The sequence below is a fragment of the Staurois parvus genome, unplaced genomic scaffold (genome assembly GCF_062004578.1).
Source record: "Staurois parvus isolate SC_StPar_1 unplaced genomic scaffold, SC_StPar_1.0 ptg000048l, whole genome shotgun sequence".
Lineage (NCBI taxonomy): Eukaryota > Metazoa > Chordata > Amphibia > Anura > Ranidae > Staurois > Staurois parvus.
This window is the reverse complement of record NW_028317844.1, coordinates 4,329,875-4,347,582: the sequence shown is the minus strand read 5'-3', so window position 1 is coordinate 4,347,582 and position 17,708 is coordinate 4,329,875. Positions and strand designations below refer to the sequence as shown.

At 39.6% G+C, this 17,708-nt stretch overlaps 1 protein-coding gene across 3 annotated transcripts in view; it reads left to right on the top strand.

Annotated features, from left to right (window-relative positions):
* Positions 1-17,488, top strand: part of ARMC2 (armadillo repeat containing 2) — a 267,447-nt gene extending 249,959 nt beyond the window's left edge. For all 3 annotated transcript variants that reach the window (XM_089664810.1, XM_089664796.1, XM_089664802.1), the window contains 3 exons: positions 3,153-3,285; positions 16,657-16,817; positions 17,062-17,488. In XM_089664810.1, coding sequence (XP_089520936.1) covers positions 3,153-3,285; positions 16,657-16,817; positions 17,062-17,216 — 449 coding nt within the window. In that variant the 3' untranslated portion in view covers positions 17,217-17,488. The remainder of the gene's footprint in view (positions 1-3,152; positions 3,286-16,656; positions 16,818-17,061) is intronic.
* The last annotated feature ends 220 nt before the right edge of the window (positions 17,489-17,708 follow it).

Here is a 17,708-nt window from a genome sequence, read left to right as displayed (position 1 = left end):
GGTCAAAGGTCTACTCCCAACCCTCCAACACCTATATAGGGGTTCCCGTCTCCAAACAAACTTCTAGAGACAGAATCCCCTATCCAGAGTGGCAAGTAGAGAAACACTTGTGAACAGTAAATAACCAACGTATGCAGAGGTACCAAACCTCCTGCATAGGCTTTTTTGAGTTTGGGCAAGGACACAGGGGCCTCATGATCCCCTAGTGCCCGGGGCCCCATGAGTTGTCAGTCCGTCCCTGTGCATGACCAGTTATCATTCAAAATGTGACAGTGCTGAAAGCTGAAAATTGGCTTGGGCAAGAAGAGGGTGAAAGTTCCTGGTATTGAAGTGGTTAATTCTTCAATTCTTCTAGGTACATTTGCACACAGTTTTTGAAGGAACTTGGCAGGTAAGTTGTTTCAAACATCTTGGAGAACTAACCACAGATCTTCTGTGGATGTAGGCTGCCTCAGATCCTTCTGTCTCTTCACGTAATTCCAGACAAACTCAATGATGTTAAGATCAGGGCTCTCTGGGAGCCAAACCATCACTTCCAGGACTCCTTGTTATTCTTTACACTGAATATAGTTCTTAATGACATTGGCTACATGTTTGGGGTTGTTGTCCTCCTGCTGAATAAATTTGGGGCCAGTCACACATCTTTGTGATGGTATGGCTTGATGGGTAATTATCTGCCTGTATCGTTCAGTATTCAGGACACTATTGATCCTGACCAACTCTTCAACTCCATTTGCAAAAATGCAGCCCCAAACTTGCAAGGAATCTCCACCATGCTTCATTGTTGCCTGCAGACATTGTTGCCTCATTATTGTACCGCTCTCCAACTCTTTGTGAATAAACTGCCTTTTGCTACAGATAAATATTTCAAATTTTGACTCATCAGTCAAGAGCATCTGCTGCCATTTTGCTGCACCCCAGTCCTATGTTTTCATGCATATGACATGGAAACATGGCAAAGTGACTCAACTATGCATAAAAACATAGGAACTGGCATGGATATGCTGTTATGACATTGCATTTTGAAGTCATTCTTCTTTGTTAAGTTAAAGACAGGATAAGAGCTGCTATTGATACAGGGGGAAGCAAAATTGCTTAAAACCTGATAATTCAGTTTAAATATATTAATCTATTAAAAGTTTTTCTGTTTCTTTTTCCCTTTTTTTCTCTTCTCCCTCTGTATCAATAGCAGCTCTTTTCCTGCCCTGGCACTAACAAAGGAGGATGACTCTAAAACACATTGTCATAACAGCAAACCCATACCTCTGCCTCCAGGCTACCTGGAAGTCGCTTCCCCAATACTCAGCTCAGTGTGCCTGCTGCTATACTGCAGCTCTGCTTCTCAACACTATCTACATCCAGGACTTCTCTACTTTTGACAGCCTCTTTCAGATTGATACCAGTAGCAGCAGGGTTTTGACATAACATGTTTATATGGACATTATTCCCGCTCTCCTCACCATTTAGGAAGTTAGCCGTTGTTTTACTTGGACGAGTCTGAGCCTTGCTCTTGCACTTGCCTAGTTGCATATTTGAGTCTGAGTCATATAAGACTTACTAAAAAAAACAGGAACATAAAGATGTGAAGGCTCTGAATCAGAGATTAATAGGGACCTCAGGCTTATAGTTAGGGGTAGATGTTTGGTAGCTGATTTAGTTGTAGATTTCACCAGTGTGCTTAGAACCCTTGCAGATAAATGTATGCATTTGTTGTTGCCAGACCGGTAAAAAATTCTAAATGGGTATTAAAGGTTTTGTAGATGTATGGGAGGGCTGAGATTCACACTGCGGAGCTGTATGAAAACCCCAGAGAAGACAATCTTATAGTAATGATCTTAGTTGCAAATGTGGGTTCCTTCTGGGAAAACCAAGAAATCATTGCTGTTGGCAATAGAGGTATATGGGCTAAGGTTGCCCGTTGCAGCCGGACTGTCCTCCGTGTATCTTTGTTTTTGCCACATGTAGCATAGAGTAACTAAGCCCAAAGTGAGGCAATGCCTTGCCTCGTGACAACTCCAAGCAGTTGGTGTTGATGAGGGTTGCAGGCAGCCAAAGGTGGCCAAGTCTCTATAGGAAGACAGTGTAGTCAAATTTAGAGACTGGATATCAGAGAAGCAGGAGCCACAACAGGACAGTGCACTGAAGCTTAAAAGGTGGGAGAAAGAATGTGACGTGAGCATGTTTAACACTACACCTTGTGAATGACTCAGTACTCTGTTCCCTTAGCCTTAAAGGAGAAGTACAGCCAAAGATCTTTTGGCTGTACTTCTGTGGATTACAGGAGTGCAGTTTGTTCTGCACTCCTGTGACCTGTTTTCAACTGACAATGGGCTGAAGCTCAGTGCTCCAAAGTGACACACCAGTGTTACCTTTGCTATGTCCATAGGCTTACTCACAAAGTGATTCTGGGTGACACTAGAGGCCTTGCCACAGCTTTGGAATGGAAAAATGCCCTGAGGGTAACTATTCGTACAGTGAGGTCTGGAGTATGCCAAAATGCAGAGCCTAGTGTTTGAAGGTCTGGCCCCACAATGTTCAGACTGGCAGGGTGCAGGTATGGCCTCCAAAGCTGTTGCTAAGGACTTACTGATGCAGATGATTGCTGTGAAGAGACTAGCTCAAGCAGCATGTTTGTGGTCTTGGCCACAATATATCCACGTAATATATCCACAGTGAAGTAGATATCTTGACTGAAAAGAAAAATCACAGTATAAAATATAATTTGAGTTTTCCACAGCAGCACACTAACAAAAACTGAGGCATGGTGGGTGAAGGCAGGTTTATAATTTGGTTGGCTTAAGGGTTTTTTTGGGGGTTTTTTTCTATGCCAGTGCCCAAATCTCATGTAAGCGGCATTATAACCAATATGTACAACACGTATTCAAGCCTGTTTCCTCCAATGGACAATAAAAAAGGATATCTTACTGATTTCTAAATAAATATTACGACTGTGTAGCATTACTACTGCTTATCTTTCATGTGAATAAATAGTTTATACATCTTTTTGTTAATGTTTTAGTTCCTCCTCTCCAACCAGCTGCTGCATCACTGTAGTCATTTGATTGTAGGAGGACATCACTAAAACAGATAATTTTTAATGTGATTTCCTGAAAGTGTTTAAACTGAAAAAAATATTTTATTTCCCATCCTAGTGTATAAATTCTTAGTTACCTTACTGGACTCTAGACACCAAAATATCTGCTACTTTGCCTGCGGGGTAGTGACTAATTTGGCTTCCGACAGGATTAGCAGAATCCTACTGAAAGATGAAGGGACAATTACAAGGTGAGAAAACGTATACAACAATACTCCTATGTACATTCTATTTGGGAATCTGTTAGCTTTTTCTGATGTCAGATTGGAGACTTTAATAGCGGTGGGCAAGTGTAAGGCCTATGGCATTTGTGGTGGTGAAAGTGGGCCTGCATTTGTCCCTGTACTGTAGCCCATGGGTCCATAGTTATGCCTTGTAATTGCCAGCATTAAAAATCATTAGGATTATTAAAGTGTGTGTAAACCCACCATGTATGTTTCAGTATGCTTGACATTATGTCACACTGCATAATTTTCCTATGCTAATAATTTGTTGCGAAACTGTTCTGTTCAAAGGTTCTTTACTGGAGATCCTGCCAGTAGCCGCACTTCCTATTTCAAGCTAAAAAGTGAAACCACTACTTTGCAAAAGAATGATAGATTTTACCACTTCCCACCTGGCCTATTGTAAAATGACTGCCGGCCGGGACCTTCGTCATTCTGGGTGGATGTCATATGACACTGTGTCCACCGGACACAGCCAGTGACAAATCACAGCAGTTCACGTGACAATTGTAAACAATAAATGGCTTTGATTCTTGCCATTCATTGTGTACAATTGTGCTGCTAGCTGGCTGTGATTTGTCACAGTGATCACATGGTACAGACAAGGCCAAACACAGCCCATCTGTACCAAGTGATTAGCTGTGGCTAATCACAACAATACACATTGAATGAATCGGTTTTATTCAGTAAAAATGAAATCATAATGTTTAAAGAAAAAAAATCCAGATCACTTCCCCAGAGTAGCACAGTGTTACTATGGTAACACTGTATTGCTCTGGTCACAGTGTGTAAAAAACAAAATATAAATTATTCTTTTTTTTTTTTTTTTGCATACTGTCACCAGTGTCCCTGATCACCGCCATACCAATTATAATTAATTTTTTTACAGTATGTAAAAAAAAAGTGAATTTTTTTTTGGTTTTAATTTCTTTATTTTCCAAAAAATTACAGCTTCAAAAAGCTCACCATGCCTCTTACTAAATACCTTGGACGGTCTACTTTCCAAAAAGAGGTAATTTGGGAGACATTTGTACTGTCCTGGTGTTTTTGGGCTTCAGGAAATGAGATCGTCAGTACATCAGGATTGATCGATTTTCAGATATATACCATAGTTTGTGGACTCTATAACTTTCCTGCAGATTAACTAATAAATACTGATTTGGGGTATTTGCACCAAAGAAATGTAGCAGAATACATTTTGGCCTAAATGTATGAAGAAAGATTATTTATATGAAACATTTTATAACAGTAACAAAGGAAATGCTATTATTTTCAGAATTTTCGTTCTTTTTCCGTTTATTCAGCAAAAAATAAAAAACCCAGTGGTGATTAAACATCACCAAAAGAAAGCTCTAGTTGTGTGGAAATGAAGCTGAAAGCTAAAAATTGGCCTGGGTAAGAAGAGGGTGACAGTGCCTGGTGTTGAAGTGGTTAAGACTTAAAGCTGTAAACCGTGAGGGATGAGACCAAACTTACTTAAAATAGATGTGGGCTCTATATACACATTTAAGTGGTGGGGCTGAGGAATAAAAGAACACCATTCATGCTGTATGCATTAAAGTAAGCAGATTGCCTCCATTTCCTAATCTTATTTACAACAGTTGTTTGCCACCTAAGTGCAGGGCACAAGTGTGCTTTAAAGTTAAAAGGTGGCCCTCTCACATTGCTCCTAAAGTACACCAAACTATGGACATTAAAGTCTTGAAATATTCTTAACAAGAAGAGAAACTGCATTTAAAGCCTTTACTGACCTCTGTGGCAGTATTGCAACTCTGAAAGCAGGTTTGAGTTACTTTCCAGCAGTTTACAACACCTGCTGTTTCATTTTACATTGGGGCTGTCAGGCTGCCAAGTTTTTGCTTCCATAGAAAATAGGGGTAGGGGAGCTGTAAATTCAGTGCTTCTATTGTGAACTTTGAAGTTCGATTTCTCCATAGTACATGCAATTAAAGAGGTCAATCAGGAATTATTGTAATCACTTCCCGTCTGACCTATGTACATATATGACCGGGCTTGACATGCATTATTCCAGGAGGATGTAAGGGTAAAAAAAACCAAAAACATTTTTTTACATACTGTCACTAGAGCAAATGCAGTATCACTATGGTGACATTGTACTGCTGTGGCAGTGATCATGTACAATGATTGGCTGCTGTGATATCACTGTATGTTAATTCCACCAGCCTTTATCTCTGATCACCGCCACAACAGAACAATGTCACTAGACCAGTGCTGCCAGTCAGTATCCCTAATCACCGCTGCACCAGTCAGTGTCCCTAATCACTGCCGTACACTCAAAGTCCCTAATCACTGCTGCCCCATTCAGTGTCCCTAATCACCACCGCACCACTCACAATGTCCTTGATCACTGCCACACCAGTCATATTGTTTCTGCTCACCATCACACCAGTAATATTGTTTCTGATCACCACCCCACCAGTCATATTGTTTTTGATCACCACCACACCAGTTACAGTGTTTCTGATCACTGCTATACCAATCCCAGTGTTACCAGATCAGTGCATACCAGAAACAATTCCTTGTCAATGCCACATCAGTTGCAGTATGCACCAGCGTAAGCCAGCAATAGTGTCCTTGATTGTTGCCACACCAGTCCCATGTCACCAGACCAGTGTAAGCCTGCATGATGCCTTATGATGGTGATAGGCTATGATGTTCCCCATGGCTTTTATTTTTTTAATTTTGTGGGTGAACGGACCAAGGGTTCCTGGATGGTAGCATACTATGAGAGCAGCAGTATGAAAGCCATTGTGATCTACCTTAGTGTATCCTTAGGAGGTCAGTTCCTGCAGGTGAGTGCAAATCTAGGTGGGGGCACAGATGTTGGATTGATGTGGTGGAATGTGGTATGCGCAGAGCACTTGCTAAATTTTGCTAAAAGCGGTAGTAAACCTAAAAAAAAAAATTTCCCCTGCAAGGTAATGTCATAATGTGCTAGTATGCATCGCATACTAACATTTTGAAAGACTTACCTGACAACGAAGCCCTCCAGACTGTCACCACTGCAGAGGTTTCCATCTACACCTGCTCTTCTTTATGGGTTCTCGGGCTGCAGCCATTTGAATGGTCTTAGCGGGAGCTACGGCTGGGGCACACAGCTCTAAAGGAATGGCATGGGCACGCTGTTCCTTCAGAGCTCATCTGCCAGTGATGTCACTGGCTGCCGCTCACTAGAATATCTCCTAAATGGTGCGCATTTAGGAGATATTCATTTGACCTACATTAAAGATTACCTGTAGATAAAAGTATAAAAAAATAGTTTACTACCACTTTAAAGGAACTCTCAGATGATTAGTCTGTGCACATATACGCTTTGAAGACTCTCTTGGAGCGTTTTGGATTAACTTTTTGTCATGCACTTTACTGTTTGTTTTTCGGGTGTACTTTATTTGAATATTGCACTTTATTTATTGCAGCATTATTTGTATGTGATTTATTAGTCACTATTTCATTCACTTTTTAATGCATGTATACGTATTTGCTTTTGTTATTTGTATCATAGAATTGTGTTTATATGGTATTCGCAGCCTTTTTTTTTAATATAAATCAACTCTTATTGTATAGCGTATGGAACCATATACCATTGAGAGCAGCAGTGACCCAAACATCATTCACCTTTGCATGAGTGATTTCACAGTTTGTGTAGAAAAATAAAAATACATTTTCATTTTTCTTCCTGCATTTTCCAGAAACTTGTGGCAAAAAATTACATTTTAAAAAGAGTAACTATGCCTTTCAGAGAATACCTTGGAGTGTTTGCTTTCCAAAATGGGGGCATTGTGTGGGTGTTTCCACTGTCCTAGTGCTCCAGGGCCTTCAAAAAATGTGAAAGGTAGTCATTAAATTAGATAAGTATTTTATGTTTCTTGAAAGCCCAAAGTCTCACACGTGGTACCCACATAATAAGGAGGCATAACAGAATGTGTTTTGGGGTGTACTTATAAGTATAACCAAAAGCTGAAGATATGACATTACGAGTATAGCAGATGGTACACAAGGAAATGGAGTCATTTGGCAGTATATTTGATCTCAAGGTGGACATGTGAGGCAAAGGTATGATGTGTATCGCATTGTACTATATTAATGGGGCATCTTTGTATCTCATGCTTTCATGCCACTCAGTTATTTTATTGTTTGAAATGGTTTCATATTGCTCATGTGACTTGTGTTCCCACTCCCCTTCCCTCCCCCCCTCATGAGAGGTGGAAGGGGGCATAACACTTAGGATAATAGCTCAGTATGAGATAAAGGTGAATGTCAAACCATCCATGCTCTCTTTGGTTCTGAAGAAGGGAAATCGACTCTCGAATTGTGTTAGCCATAGGACACTATGAGGGCTTCCCATACCACTGGCTGAGTACCATGGATTTGGAGGTGGTCTCGTCTGCATCATTTTATATGCTAATGCATGTCATGCGTTTGAGAGTGGAATACTTTACATATATTTTTAATACATTGTTATGTTGGTAATGTGCTAGGTCAGTGCACCCTCTGTTGTTTCCATTATATGCGAGGACACTCACAGTCCTGTGAGGGCAGCAGGACCTTAGGTGCTATATCTACAAGCCAGTTAAGTAGAAAGTGAAACGTATCCTTAGAACCACACCTAAGCGCAGGAGGTTACGATCATTGTTTTCTGTGATGATAAGTATGCCTAGCTATGTTTGCGAAATAACTTGTTAAAATAACAACTTAGTGAAAAAAACTAATTTTATTCAATTTCCAAAAAATTATGACAAAAAATTACAACTTCCAAAAAATCACCATGCTTCTTCCGAAATACTTTGGACTACTTTCCAAAAAAGGATCATTTGTACTATCCTGTCATTTTGGGGCCTCATGAAATTAGTCAGTACACCAGGATTGATCAATTTACAAATACAGTGCTCTGCATAAATGAGTACACCCCAACAGATTTGTCAGAAAACCTTTACTTTTCTTTCAGAATCAACATTTTCTATGGGACACTATACTACAAATTACGGGACATTGATTGCAAACAAGGTTTGTTAATTTGCACACACAAAAAAGTATTTTTCCTAAAAAATTAATTCAAGATCATGTTGCAAAAATGAATACACCCCAAGGAACTTCTTAAGAGCAAAGCTAAAGTTTAGACAACAAAATCCTAATTGGCAAGAATTCAACTCCAGGGGAGTCTAATTATTCATTAAACAGGTGTCCAGCAGACAGTTGATTATAAAAGGGCGTTGCTTAACAAAGAAAACCCCTCCCTAGTTCATGCTGTCAGCAAGCGCACCACATGGGAGAAAAATGTCACAAGGCCTGAGAAAGAAAATAATTTCTTTACACAAGAAAGGTGAAGGCTACAAGAAGAAAATCTTTAGAGTCAAAATACTGTAGCAAAAGTAATACAAAATATTTAACAAAGATTGAACTGCAGCCATCTCACAGAGACGTCCAGGCCATCCATGACAGTTAACACCTTCATAGGAGTGTGCATTGCCATGCAAGTTCACTGCAGTTAGCTAAAGAAGTAGAAAGCCAAACTGGGGTGATTGTTTCCCATGACACAGTACGGCATACACTGCAGAGGAATGACATGCATGGGTGTCATCCACGAGGGAAGCCTCTCCTAAAGCCCATGCACAAAAAGCCCACCTAGAATTTGCCAGGGCCCATGCTGAAAAAGAAGACTACTGGGAATCTGTACTCTGCAGTGATGAAACCAAAATAAATGTTGTTGGAACTGATGGCTTTAAAACTATGGCGTTGCAAAGGTGAGGAGTACAAAGAAAAATGCATGATGCCTACTGTGAAACATGGTGGTGGCAGTGTCCTTCTGTGGGGATGCATGAGTGCTGTTGGTGTCAGAGAGCTGCATTTCATTGATGGTATCATGAATTCACAGATGTACTGCTCTATATTGAAAGAGAAGATGCTACCATCACTCCGTGCCCTTGGTCGTCGTGCACTTTTCCAACATGACAATGGTCCAAAACACACATCTAAGGTAAAATTTTTTCATTTCTGTAGAAGAACAGGGTGAAAGTGATTCAGTTGCCAAGTATACCTCCTGATCTGAACCCAATTGAACACCTATGGGGAATTCTGAAGAGACAAGTTGAACATCCAGCATCCAGGCTCTAAAAGAGGTCGTTCTTAAAGAATGGAAAAAGATCAATGTTGCAATATGTCGCCAACTTGTTCATTCCATGCCTGAAAGACTTGGTGCTGCCCTTACAAATCATGGAGGTCATACAAAATACTAGATGGAGTAGTTTTTGTTGTGGGGTGTATTCATTTTTGAATCAACTAATTTGAGTAAAACTGAAGATTTTGTAATCTAAGTTATATTATTAACCTTACTTTCATGTAATGAACTAAACAAATTTTCTATAAAACTCAGTATTGTCAAAATTTTGGAAATAGTTCTAGTGTTCATTGAGATATTGATTAAAATCTTACTTTTCAGAAGGTGTGTACTCATTTATGCTAAACACTTTATATATACCATAGTTTTCGACTAACTTTCACACAGTCTAAATAATATACACGGATGTGGGTTATTCTTACCAAAAATTTAGCATAATTCTTGCCAAAGAAGTTGTACATACATAGCACAGCAACAACATGTATAAAGGTATCTGCACAGAGGCGTAACCCTCAGTGTTCAAAAAAGAAGCATAAACCTCAAATTTTGCCTAAATGTTTGAATAAAGATTATATGCAAAATTTTATACCAGAAACAGAAAAACATGTTTTTTAACTTTTTTTCTGTTTGTTTGGTTTTTTTTTTTTACTTCGTATGCCCGCACAGGATCTCATGGTACCACGGTACCATGAGATTTGGTGTAGTGCGGTTTTGACAGATAGTGCCCTACGTTTAGTGCGATTTCAGCCCATTCAAATGTGCATTGCGTTCCTGTGTGATTCAGGTGTGAACTGGCTGTAATAAAAACACTTTTCATTGACAATTCAGTCCCCGTTTTTTTCCCAAGGTAAAAGGTGTTTGGTGGACTTAGTTTAAAATGTAGTATCCATTCTGTTCTTCAAAGCACCAGTTTCTCTGTTGCCATTTCCTCGTTTAGTATGAACACTTCCTCATTTAATTACCTCAGTAGCTATGTTAAGAAACGTGTGCACACTCCATATGTTCTTCCTCTGTCTAAATATAAACATGAGGTCACATAGTACTTTTCAGTTTTCAGAGAGAACATATTGGCTTATTTGCTGCAAATCACATTTTCACGATATGCCAATGATCAACATAAGCACCCCCTACAAACTGCTAGTGCAAAGGGGTAGTGTAAGGAATGGTAACACTGTTCAACAGGTAAAAAGTTTTGGGCATAAAATTAGCTAATCTTACATAATTTTGGGGTGCTGAAAACGAAAATGACCCTAAAAAATGTTGATTGGCTCTAGTTTCCATGATATATTCACCCATCTAATGACGTAAGCCATTCAAAATTATGATGCAACTTCAGCTGCATATTGCGCAATTAATACTGGTGACCAATAGAAAATTGCATGTATACTGAGATGATGCAATATTAGCCTTTAATTGCATCACTTCACTGCATAAAAGCTGCAGTATCTGTAGCTGATTGTAGTTCGACAGCATCTTTACATTTCGTTTTATGCTTATATAGGCTACTCAGTAATGCCTCGAACTTGTGTGAATAAAGCAGATAATTTCTGCTATATCTGCGGTGAAATAACTTTTATCTCACAAAAAAGGAGGATAACAGGAATGATTAAGAAAGCCTACAACTTGTATTTTGGCTGCAAGATAGGAGACCAGGACAAGAGCTGGGCACCACATATATGCTGCAATTCTTGTGGGACGGCACTGGAGCAATGGTTGAATGGAAAAAAGGCATCTATGCCTTTCGCTGTGCCAATGATTTGGAGAGAGCCAACAGATCATGTTAGTAATTGTTACTTTTGTATGGTGCCTCCAATTGTAAAAGGGCTAAATAAGAAGAAAAAGTTATCTGTGCACTATCCAAATATTCCAACGGCAATACGTCCAGTTCCTCATGGAGAGGGGCTACCAATTCCTAAAGCACCAGAATCCTTCGTGGTTGAGTCAAGTGAGGAAGAACCTGAAGCGTGTAGTCACGTGCAGTTGTAAGAGATAGCCCTTTCCTCGAATACAAGAGAAAAGCCAAGAGAAGCAAAACCGACACAAACTGAAGACAAAACTAGTGAGAATCCTAAGTATTAAAATGATTCAACTTAGCTTATGGCTATAATTTTTCTTGGTAATCCTATGCAATATATTATGCCATTTAGGCTTTGTTATGTAGTCAATATCACTTGCTTTATATTTGTGGAAAGACATCTATCTATATAATTATTGTGCATTATGTAGTCATTACGCCTATAGTAGAAAACTTTCCGTTTACAGAAAAACTAGAGCCAATTGACAAATTTCACTGTTATATTTGAACTCAGAATGTGAAATTCATTAAGAAATGGATCCTTTTGTTTCCAAAACTGGCAAAAAATAAAAATTTGTTGAACAGTGTAATCGGCTACATGGATGTAAAACCAGTGGGTTTGTGGGATTTTTCTCTCTAGGTGGATTGCTCAATGGATTTGCAGAATATTTTGTCCTGTTGATTTTGAAACTTAAATGACTCCGTCATCCCATTAAAGTGACGCTAAACTCTAGTTTAAAAAAAGATGTCTATTAATCATTTCTAACCATCACTAAAGTGTCACTAATCCCACATAATGAAAACTGTCAGCACATGCTGTATTACATGCTGTTCATACTCAGTCACTATGGGATTTGTTTTCTGTATTCTTCAAAAAACCTGGTTGATCTGCTGTTCTCTATGTCACCAATTCAGCTAGGGATTTTGCAGCTGTAGAGGCAAATCTGCACATGCTCAGTTGTCAGTGAGTTTTTATGCTTAGCATTTCCTGCCTGTCACATCTGAGCAGCCCATGTGACTATAGAGTATATTTATATATACACAGTGGTAAATGACAACCCACTCCCTCCCTCCTGCTGCATGCCCACTAACCAGCTAAACACAGTGGGGTTTATTTACTAAAGTTGGAGAGTGCAACGTTAGGTGCACTACATAGAAACCAATCAGTTTCCAGGTTTTATTGCCAAAGCTTAATTGAACAAGCTGAAGTTAGAAGCTGATTGGCTACCATGTACAGGTGCATCAGGTTCTGCGTGAACCAGTTTTAGTAAATCTACCCCAATGGGGATGGGATATTACATTTAGATTAATGGAGGAGTCACCTTCCTCTTATTCTAAGACACAGGCTGGAGGGGTGTCACACAGCCTAGAACTGGCAGAAATCTGCCCTCACCATGTTATTTCCACAAAATAATAAAGATTTGATTTCAAATATATATTTGTATGTCAATTTAAAACAGTTTATTAATATTTATTTATTTTTACTCTGTATTCCAAAGGCTGTTTTTTTTATTTTGAACATGTGACGAACAGCAGTATGTGCAGCTTCTTTGGCCAGAACTATTATGCTAAATTTTTTGGTAAGAATAACCCACATCTGTTTATATGACTTAGACTGTGTGAAAGTTATAGAGTCTAAAACTATCGTATATATACAGGCTGGTTTTTTTTTTTTTTTTTAATTTTGAACATGTGACCAGCAGCAGAGGACTAGAAGCTCCTCCTGCTTATGTTTTCCTGCAGACAAGCTGGGAAAGATCTGGGTCAAGTGACAGATTTATATTGATTAGGAAAAAGATACTTAGATTTTTTTAATTAAAATAATTTCAGTGCCATCATCCACAAACAGAAATAGGTCACTGATCATCAGGGCACTGTTCATCAGTGCCGATGCGCTCTGTGACAGCTGCCAGTTATCGTGGAAAGTGCTGCCGATAACCGGCGACTGTATTTATTCGGTGATCTGCTGTGTCATTGGACACAGCTGATCACATGGTAAAAGGCCGATCTGATTGGCCTTTTACTTTATCATGTTATCAGCTGTGTCCGTAGGATCATGGAGACTGCTGGGTGCGTGCCGCGTTGCGTGTGTTCTGGGAGGACGTCATATGACGCCCTCGCAGAACTGGACGACTGTGCTGTAGCCGTCATTCGGCTACAGCATGGTAAGGATTAAACATGTGTTTAGTATCACTTTAAAGTGCTCTTGTCACCTTCCAAATTCCTTTTTTTTTTTTTTTTCTGCTGCTGTGATCCAGTGTAGAGGGTGGCTATGTTCATCCTCCATTGTCCATCTGTATGTAGACACTCTCTTGCTAACACCTCTCGAAATGGACTAGGGCAGGGGTAGGCAACCTTTGAGAGGTAGAGATCTACCTGAAAAACATGAAAGAGATTAAAGATCACTGGCACCCCTTTTTTTTAAAGAAGTTACCTGGCAAGGCCTAACTAAATAGTAAGAAAAACGTATAAAATAAACAATAAAACAAATGTCTGTAAAAATGCAAACTTAGCCTACCTTAAAAGTAGACAGTGTCAGTCAGTAGACCAGTGGACAATGTCAGTAGAACAATAAAGGTTAAGGCATTGAAAGCTCATTAAGCAAATAGTTTCAAAAGAAGACAAATGCGATATAGCCCAAAAAAGTCACTTTATTACATATTTAATAATACAAAAATGACTGAAAAAATAACCTCCACCATACACCGTTAAAAAATGACAACATTGTCACATTGGTGTACAGTGGAGATTATTTTTCCAGTTATTTTCATATTATTAAATTTGTAATTGCTTGGTGGGCTTTCCATGCCTCAACCTTTGTTGTATTTAACCTGTTGGTTTTGAGGATGACACCCGAAGTGTTATTATTAAGTCATTGACCCATATAACTAGTTACTGGTAGTAGTGGGGTACAATTCCTCCCACCCCCCTTTTTGTTTTTAATTTCTCTTGCTTTAATATTTTTTTGTGTGACGGTGAAATATCAGGAGTCTAAACGGACCACTTATCTCTCACTTTTGTGACAGAGAAAGGGACTGAGGACAGAGATTCCCAAGTCCCTTTTTCTGCAGCCTCAGCTGCACTGGTCAGTGAATAAATGGGAAGTGCTCTGTGCTGAGCAGCTTCCTGTTCATTCACAAACTGAAGCATAGTAAACCCAGTTTACTGTGCTTCAGTTATAAATGGACATAGGAACAATTGGTACCGATCATTCACTGTATTCATTCAGAAAAGAAAGGGGCCAGTAAATGACATATTTACCAGTCCCTTCCTCTGCTCTCTATCCTGAAACATCCCTCCGCAGCAGCTTACAGAAGAAGAGGAAGGCCAGCAGCGCTGCGGCAGGGGGTGGGGGTCAAGGGAGTACACACACAGGTGGCCGGGCAGCAGAAGAAAGGAGAACCTGCTGGAACTGATGGAGAAAATAAAAGTACACTTTATTATTTAGAGCCGGGATAAGCCTCTCCACAAACATGGGTTTTCAGGGTTTAGCTAAAGGGGCTAGAGTAGGAAATAGTTGGACGGATTGGAGTCTCAAGTTCCAAATGATGGGAGAGGCTCTGGAGAAGTCCTGGAGGAGAGCATGGGAGGATGTGACAAGGGAGCTAGAAAGCAGGAGGTCTTGAGGGGAGTGGAGAGGATGGTTTGGTTAGTATTTTGAGACAAGGTTGATGATGTAGCTGGGGGTCGAGTTGTGCATGGCTTGGTAGGTTGTTAGTATTTTTAATTTTATTAGTTGGGTAAGCAGAAGCCAGTGGAGGCATTGGCAGAGAGAGGTAGCAGACAGCGAATGGATGAGCATATATAATGGTAATGGCAAGCAAGGACAGAGTTGCAATAGTTGAGGGGAGAGAAAACCAGGGATCAACTCTGCCTGTAGGATTATAATTTTTTCTTTTTTGTTTAACTGGATGGACTTTTGTCTTTTTTCAGCCAGACTAACTATGTAAAGTAGTAGTTTTGTGCTGTCAGTTGAGGTGTATTTTGGAGATGATACAGAGGATGAGACGTCAAGATTTGGACAGTGATTAGATGTATGGCTGAAAGGAGAGATCAGAGTACATAATTACAAGTAGCACTCTGGTATGCGGGGAGGGACTGCTAGTTGTCTTGATGGAGAAGTCAGCAGAGGGGGCATGAGGTGGAGGAAATATTATGAGCTTAATTTTGGATAGATTAAGTTTGACAATATGTTGTAACATCTGTACTGACATGTCATTGTCTAGTGTTACTTGAACCATCTGGGAAGAATAATTCCCTGCAGAAAAGACTGCATATTTATCTCACTGGTGACCTTTGTCTCCTACTTCCATGGGCTCTCTTTCCAAACCTTACATAACTGATAAATCCTAGAGGGGACGAAGAAAAAAACTACAGTATGGAGCAGGAGGGGACACAGGCATCTGATGCTTCCAAAAGTGTTGAATGCCCGAACTGATATGCATAGGCTGCAGCAATGGAACATATGGAGTAGTAAGGGAAACAGGCTATCAGAGAGGTGAGAATTTGGTGTCCTCCTTTGTGGGTTAGTGGAAGGGACCAACTTGTAGTGGGGAACACAGGTATCCTATGCTCTGGGAAGTATTGAATGATGAAGAGGCCTGGGTAGGAAAAACAGGCAACTAGACTGGTGAGTATATGCTGTCTTCTGTTGCAGGGAAATAAAACTTTGAACCTAGGTTCACACTCATGTGGTGCGGAATTCGCAGTGTTTTCTGTGCAAATTCCGCACCGCATCAGAATCGCACCCTGTTCATGTGAACTGCTGCAGGTGTGTTAAGTTAACAACACCCCGAAATCGGTCCGCAAAATGCGGTGCGATGTGCAGAATCAGATTGCATAGGTGTGAATACTCATGCGATCCGATTCTAGTGAGGACCAAAAAAAGGATCCTGCACATTTTTGGTGCAGGTATGGTGCGATTTAGAGCTTAACAAAATGTATGGCTCCAATCGCACCGCACACAATTTGCATGTAATTTGCACAGGGTTACCGAACCGCATATATGTGAACCAAGGCTTAGGCTGGCCATACACAATATACAATTACAATTTTCTGTCCAATTTCTGCCCAATTTCCTTTAGATTTACCTTCAACTATGTAGTGCAAGAGACTGCCTAATTGGATACAATTGAAAGTGTTGTTAGTTTTGACCTCCTATTATATGGGTTTTGGTAAATCTAAACCAAAAATCTGAAGAAAATTGTATAATGTATGGCCAGTCTTAAAGTCCTTATGGGTTTTCTTTAAGCTGTAGATCACATGAGGAACTAACCTTGTTTTACTAGTGGCAGGAGCACACTGCTCTTTGATTTTTCACTCAGAATTAATGTGATTATACGTACCCTATTGATTCTGATGTATGACATGTATTAATTATATGTCCACTTTAATGTCCTTCCTAAAGGTTGGTAGAATGTTTACGAGACTTTGGGCCTTTAGACTGGCAGCTGGCCACAGTGATATGCAAAGCTTTATGGAACTTCAATGAGGACATAAATGAAACAGAAACAGTTATTGGTGCTGAAGAAACAAATAAACTTTTGGACCTCTTGGCTTCTTTTCTTGGTGAGTAAAGCATCATTTCTGTACTCTGTGGTCTAACAAGGTAGTGTTGTAGAAACTGGATTTTTTCTGCAATAATAGAGGCCTGGTTCCCAATCTAACAATCACATGAAAAGATCAATCCATTTAAAGGCATGTAATTATGTAGAAAGTGTTTTAAAAACTTACATGAATTGTAAACGTAGCTCTGACATTTTTTGGTTGAAATGACATTTTAAATAGAATTATATATTCTCTTTTTTTTAAGATGAGCAAATCACTGAGGTTTGCTGCTGGAATGTAGATTTACTGGAATATCAGAGAACATGCTGGGAATTAGAATTTAAACCTGTGGCCGCAAAGCTCCTGGACAAAATCCACTATCGTCATTCCTATCTGGAACCTCTGCCGGAGCCTTTCTAGACTTTTTGCTGTTTGCACATGTGTACTGGAATATTAGTGAAGACTTCTCAAAAACCCCAATTCAATGAACTTATTCTGCAGTTAATGCTCAGTCTTCGCAACATAAATAGGTTAAAGTTAATGTTAGCTGCTGTTTAACTGACAATCTGTTTTTTTTTCTGGAAGTCTTTGCACTTTTTTCATGCAATCTCAACAGAGAAGATACTATTTAATAACTCGTTTAAATTAAATGTGTTGTTTTCTGGTGTTCTTTAAAACTTTATTTTGTTCAATTCTGCAGTACTGTTATCTTTTTTATGCATTGTTTTCCAACCTATTCTAAAAGTGAAGCGGCCAAAATACAATTGCACCGCAAGTCACGACCAGAGCAATAGCAGGTGGCAGAATAAAGGGAACCTTTAAGGCAAAGAAAAATGCGAGCTGCCATTGCTGAATTCCTTTGGGGTAAGGCAGATTGTGGAACTGCCATCCTTTTTCTGTCTTTACTACTTG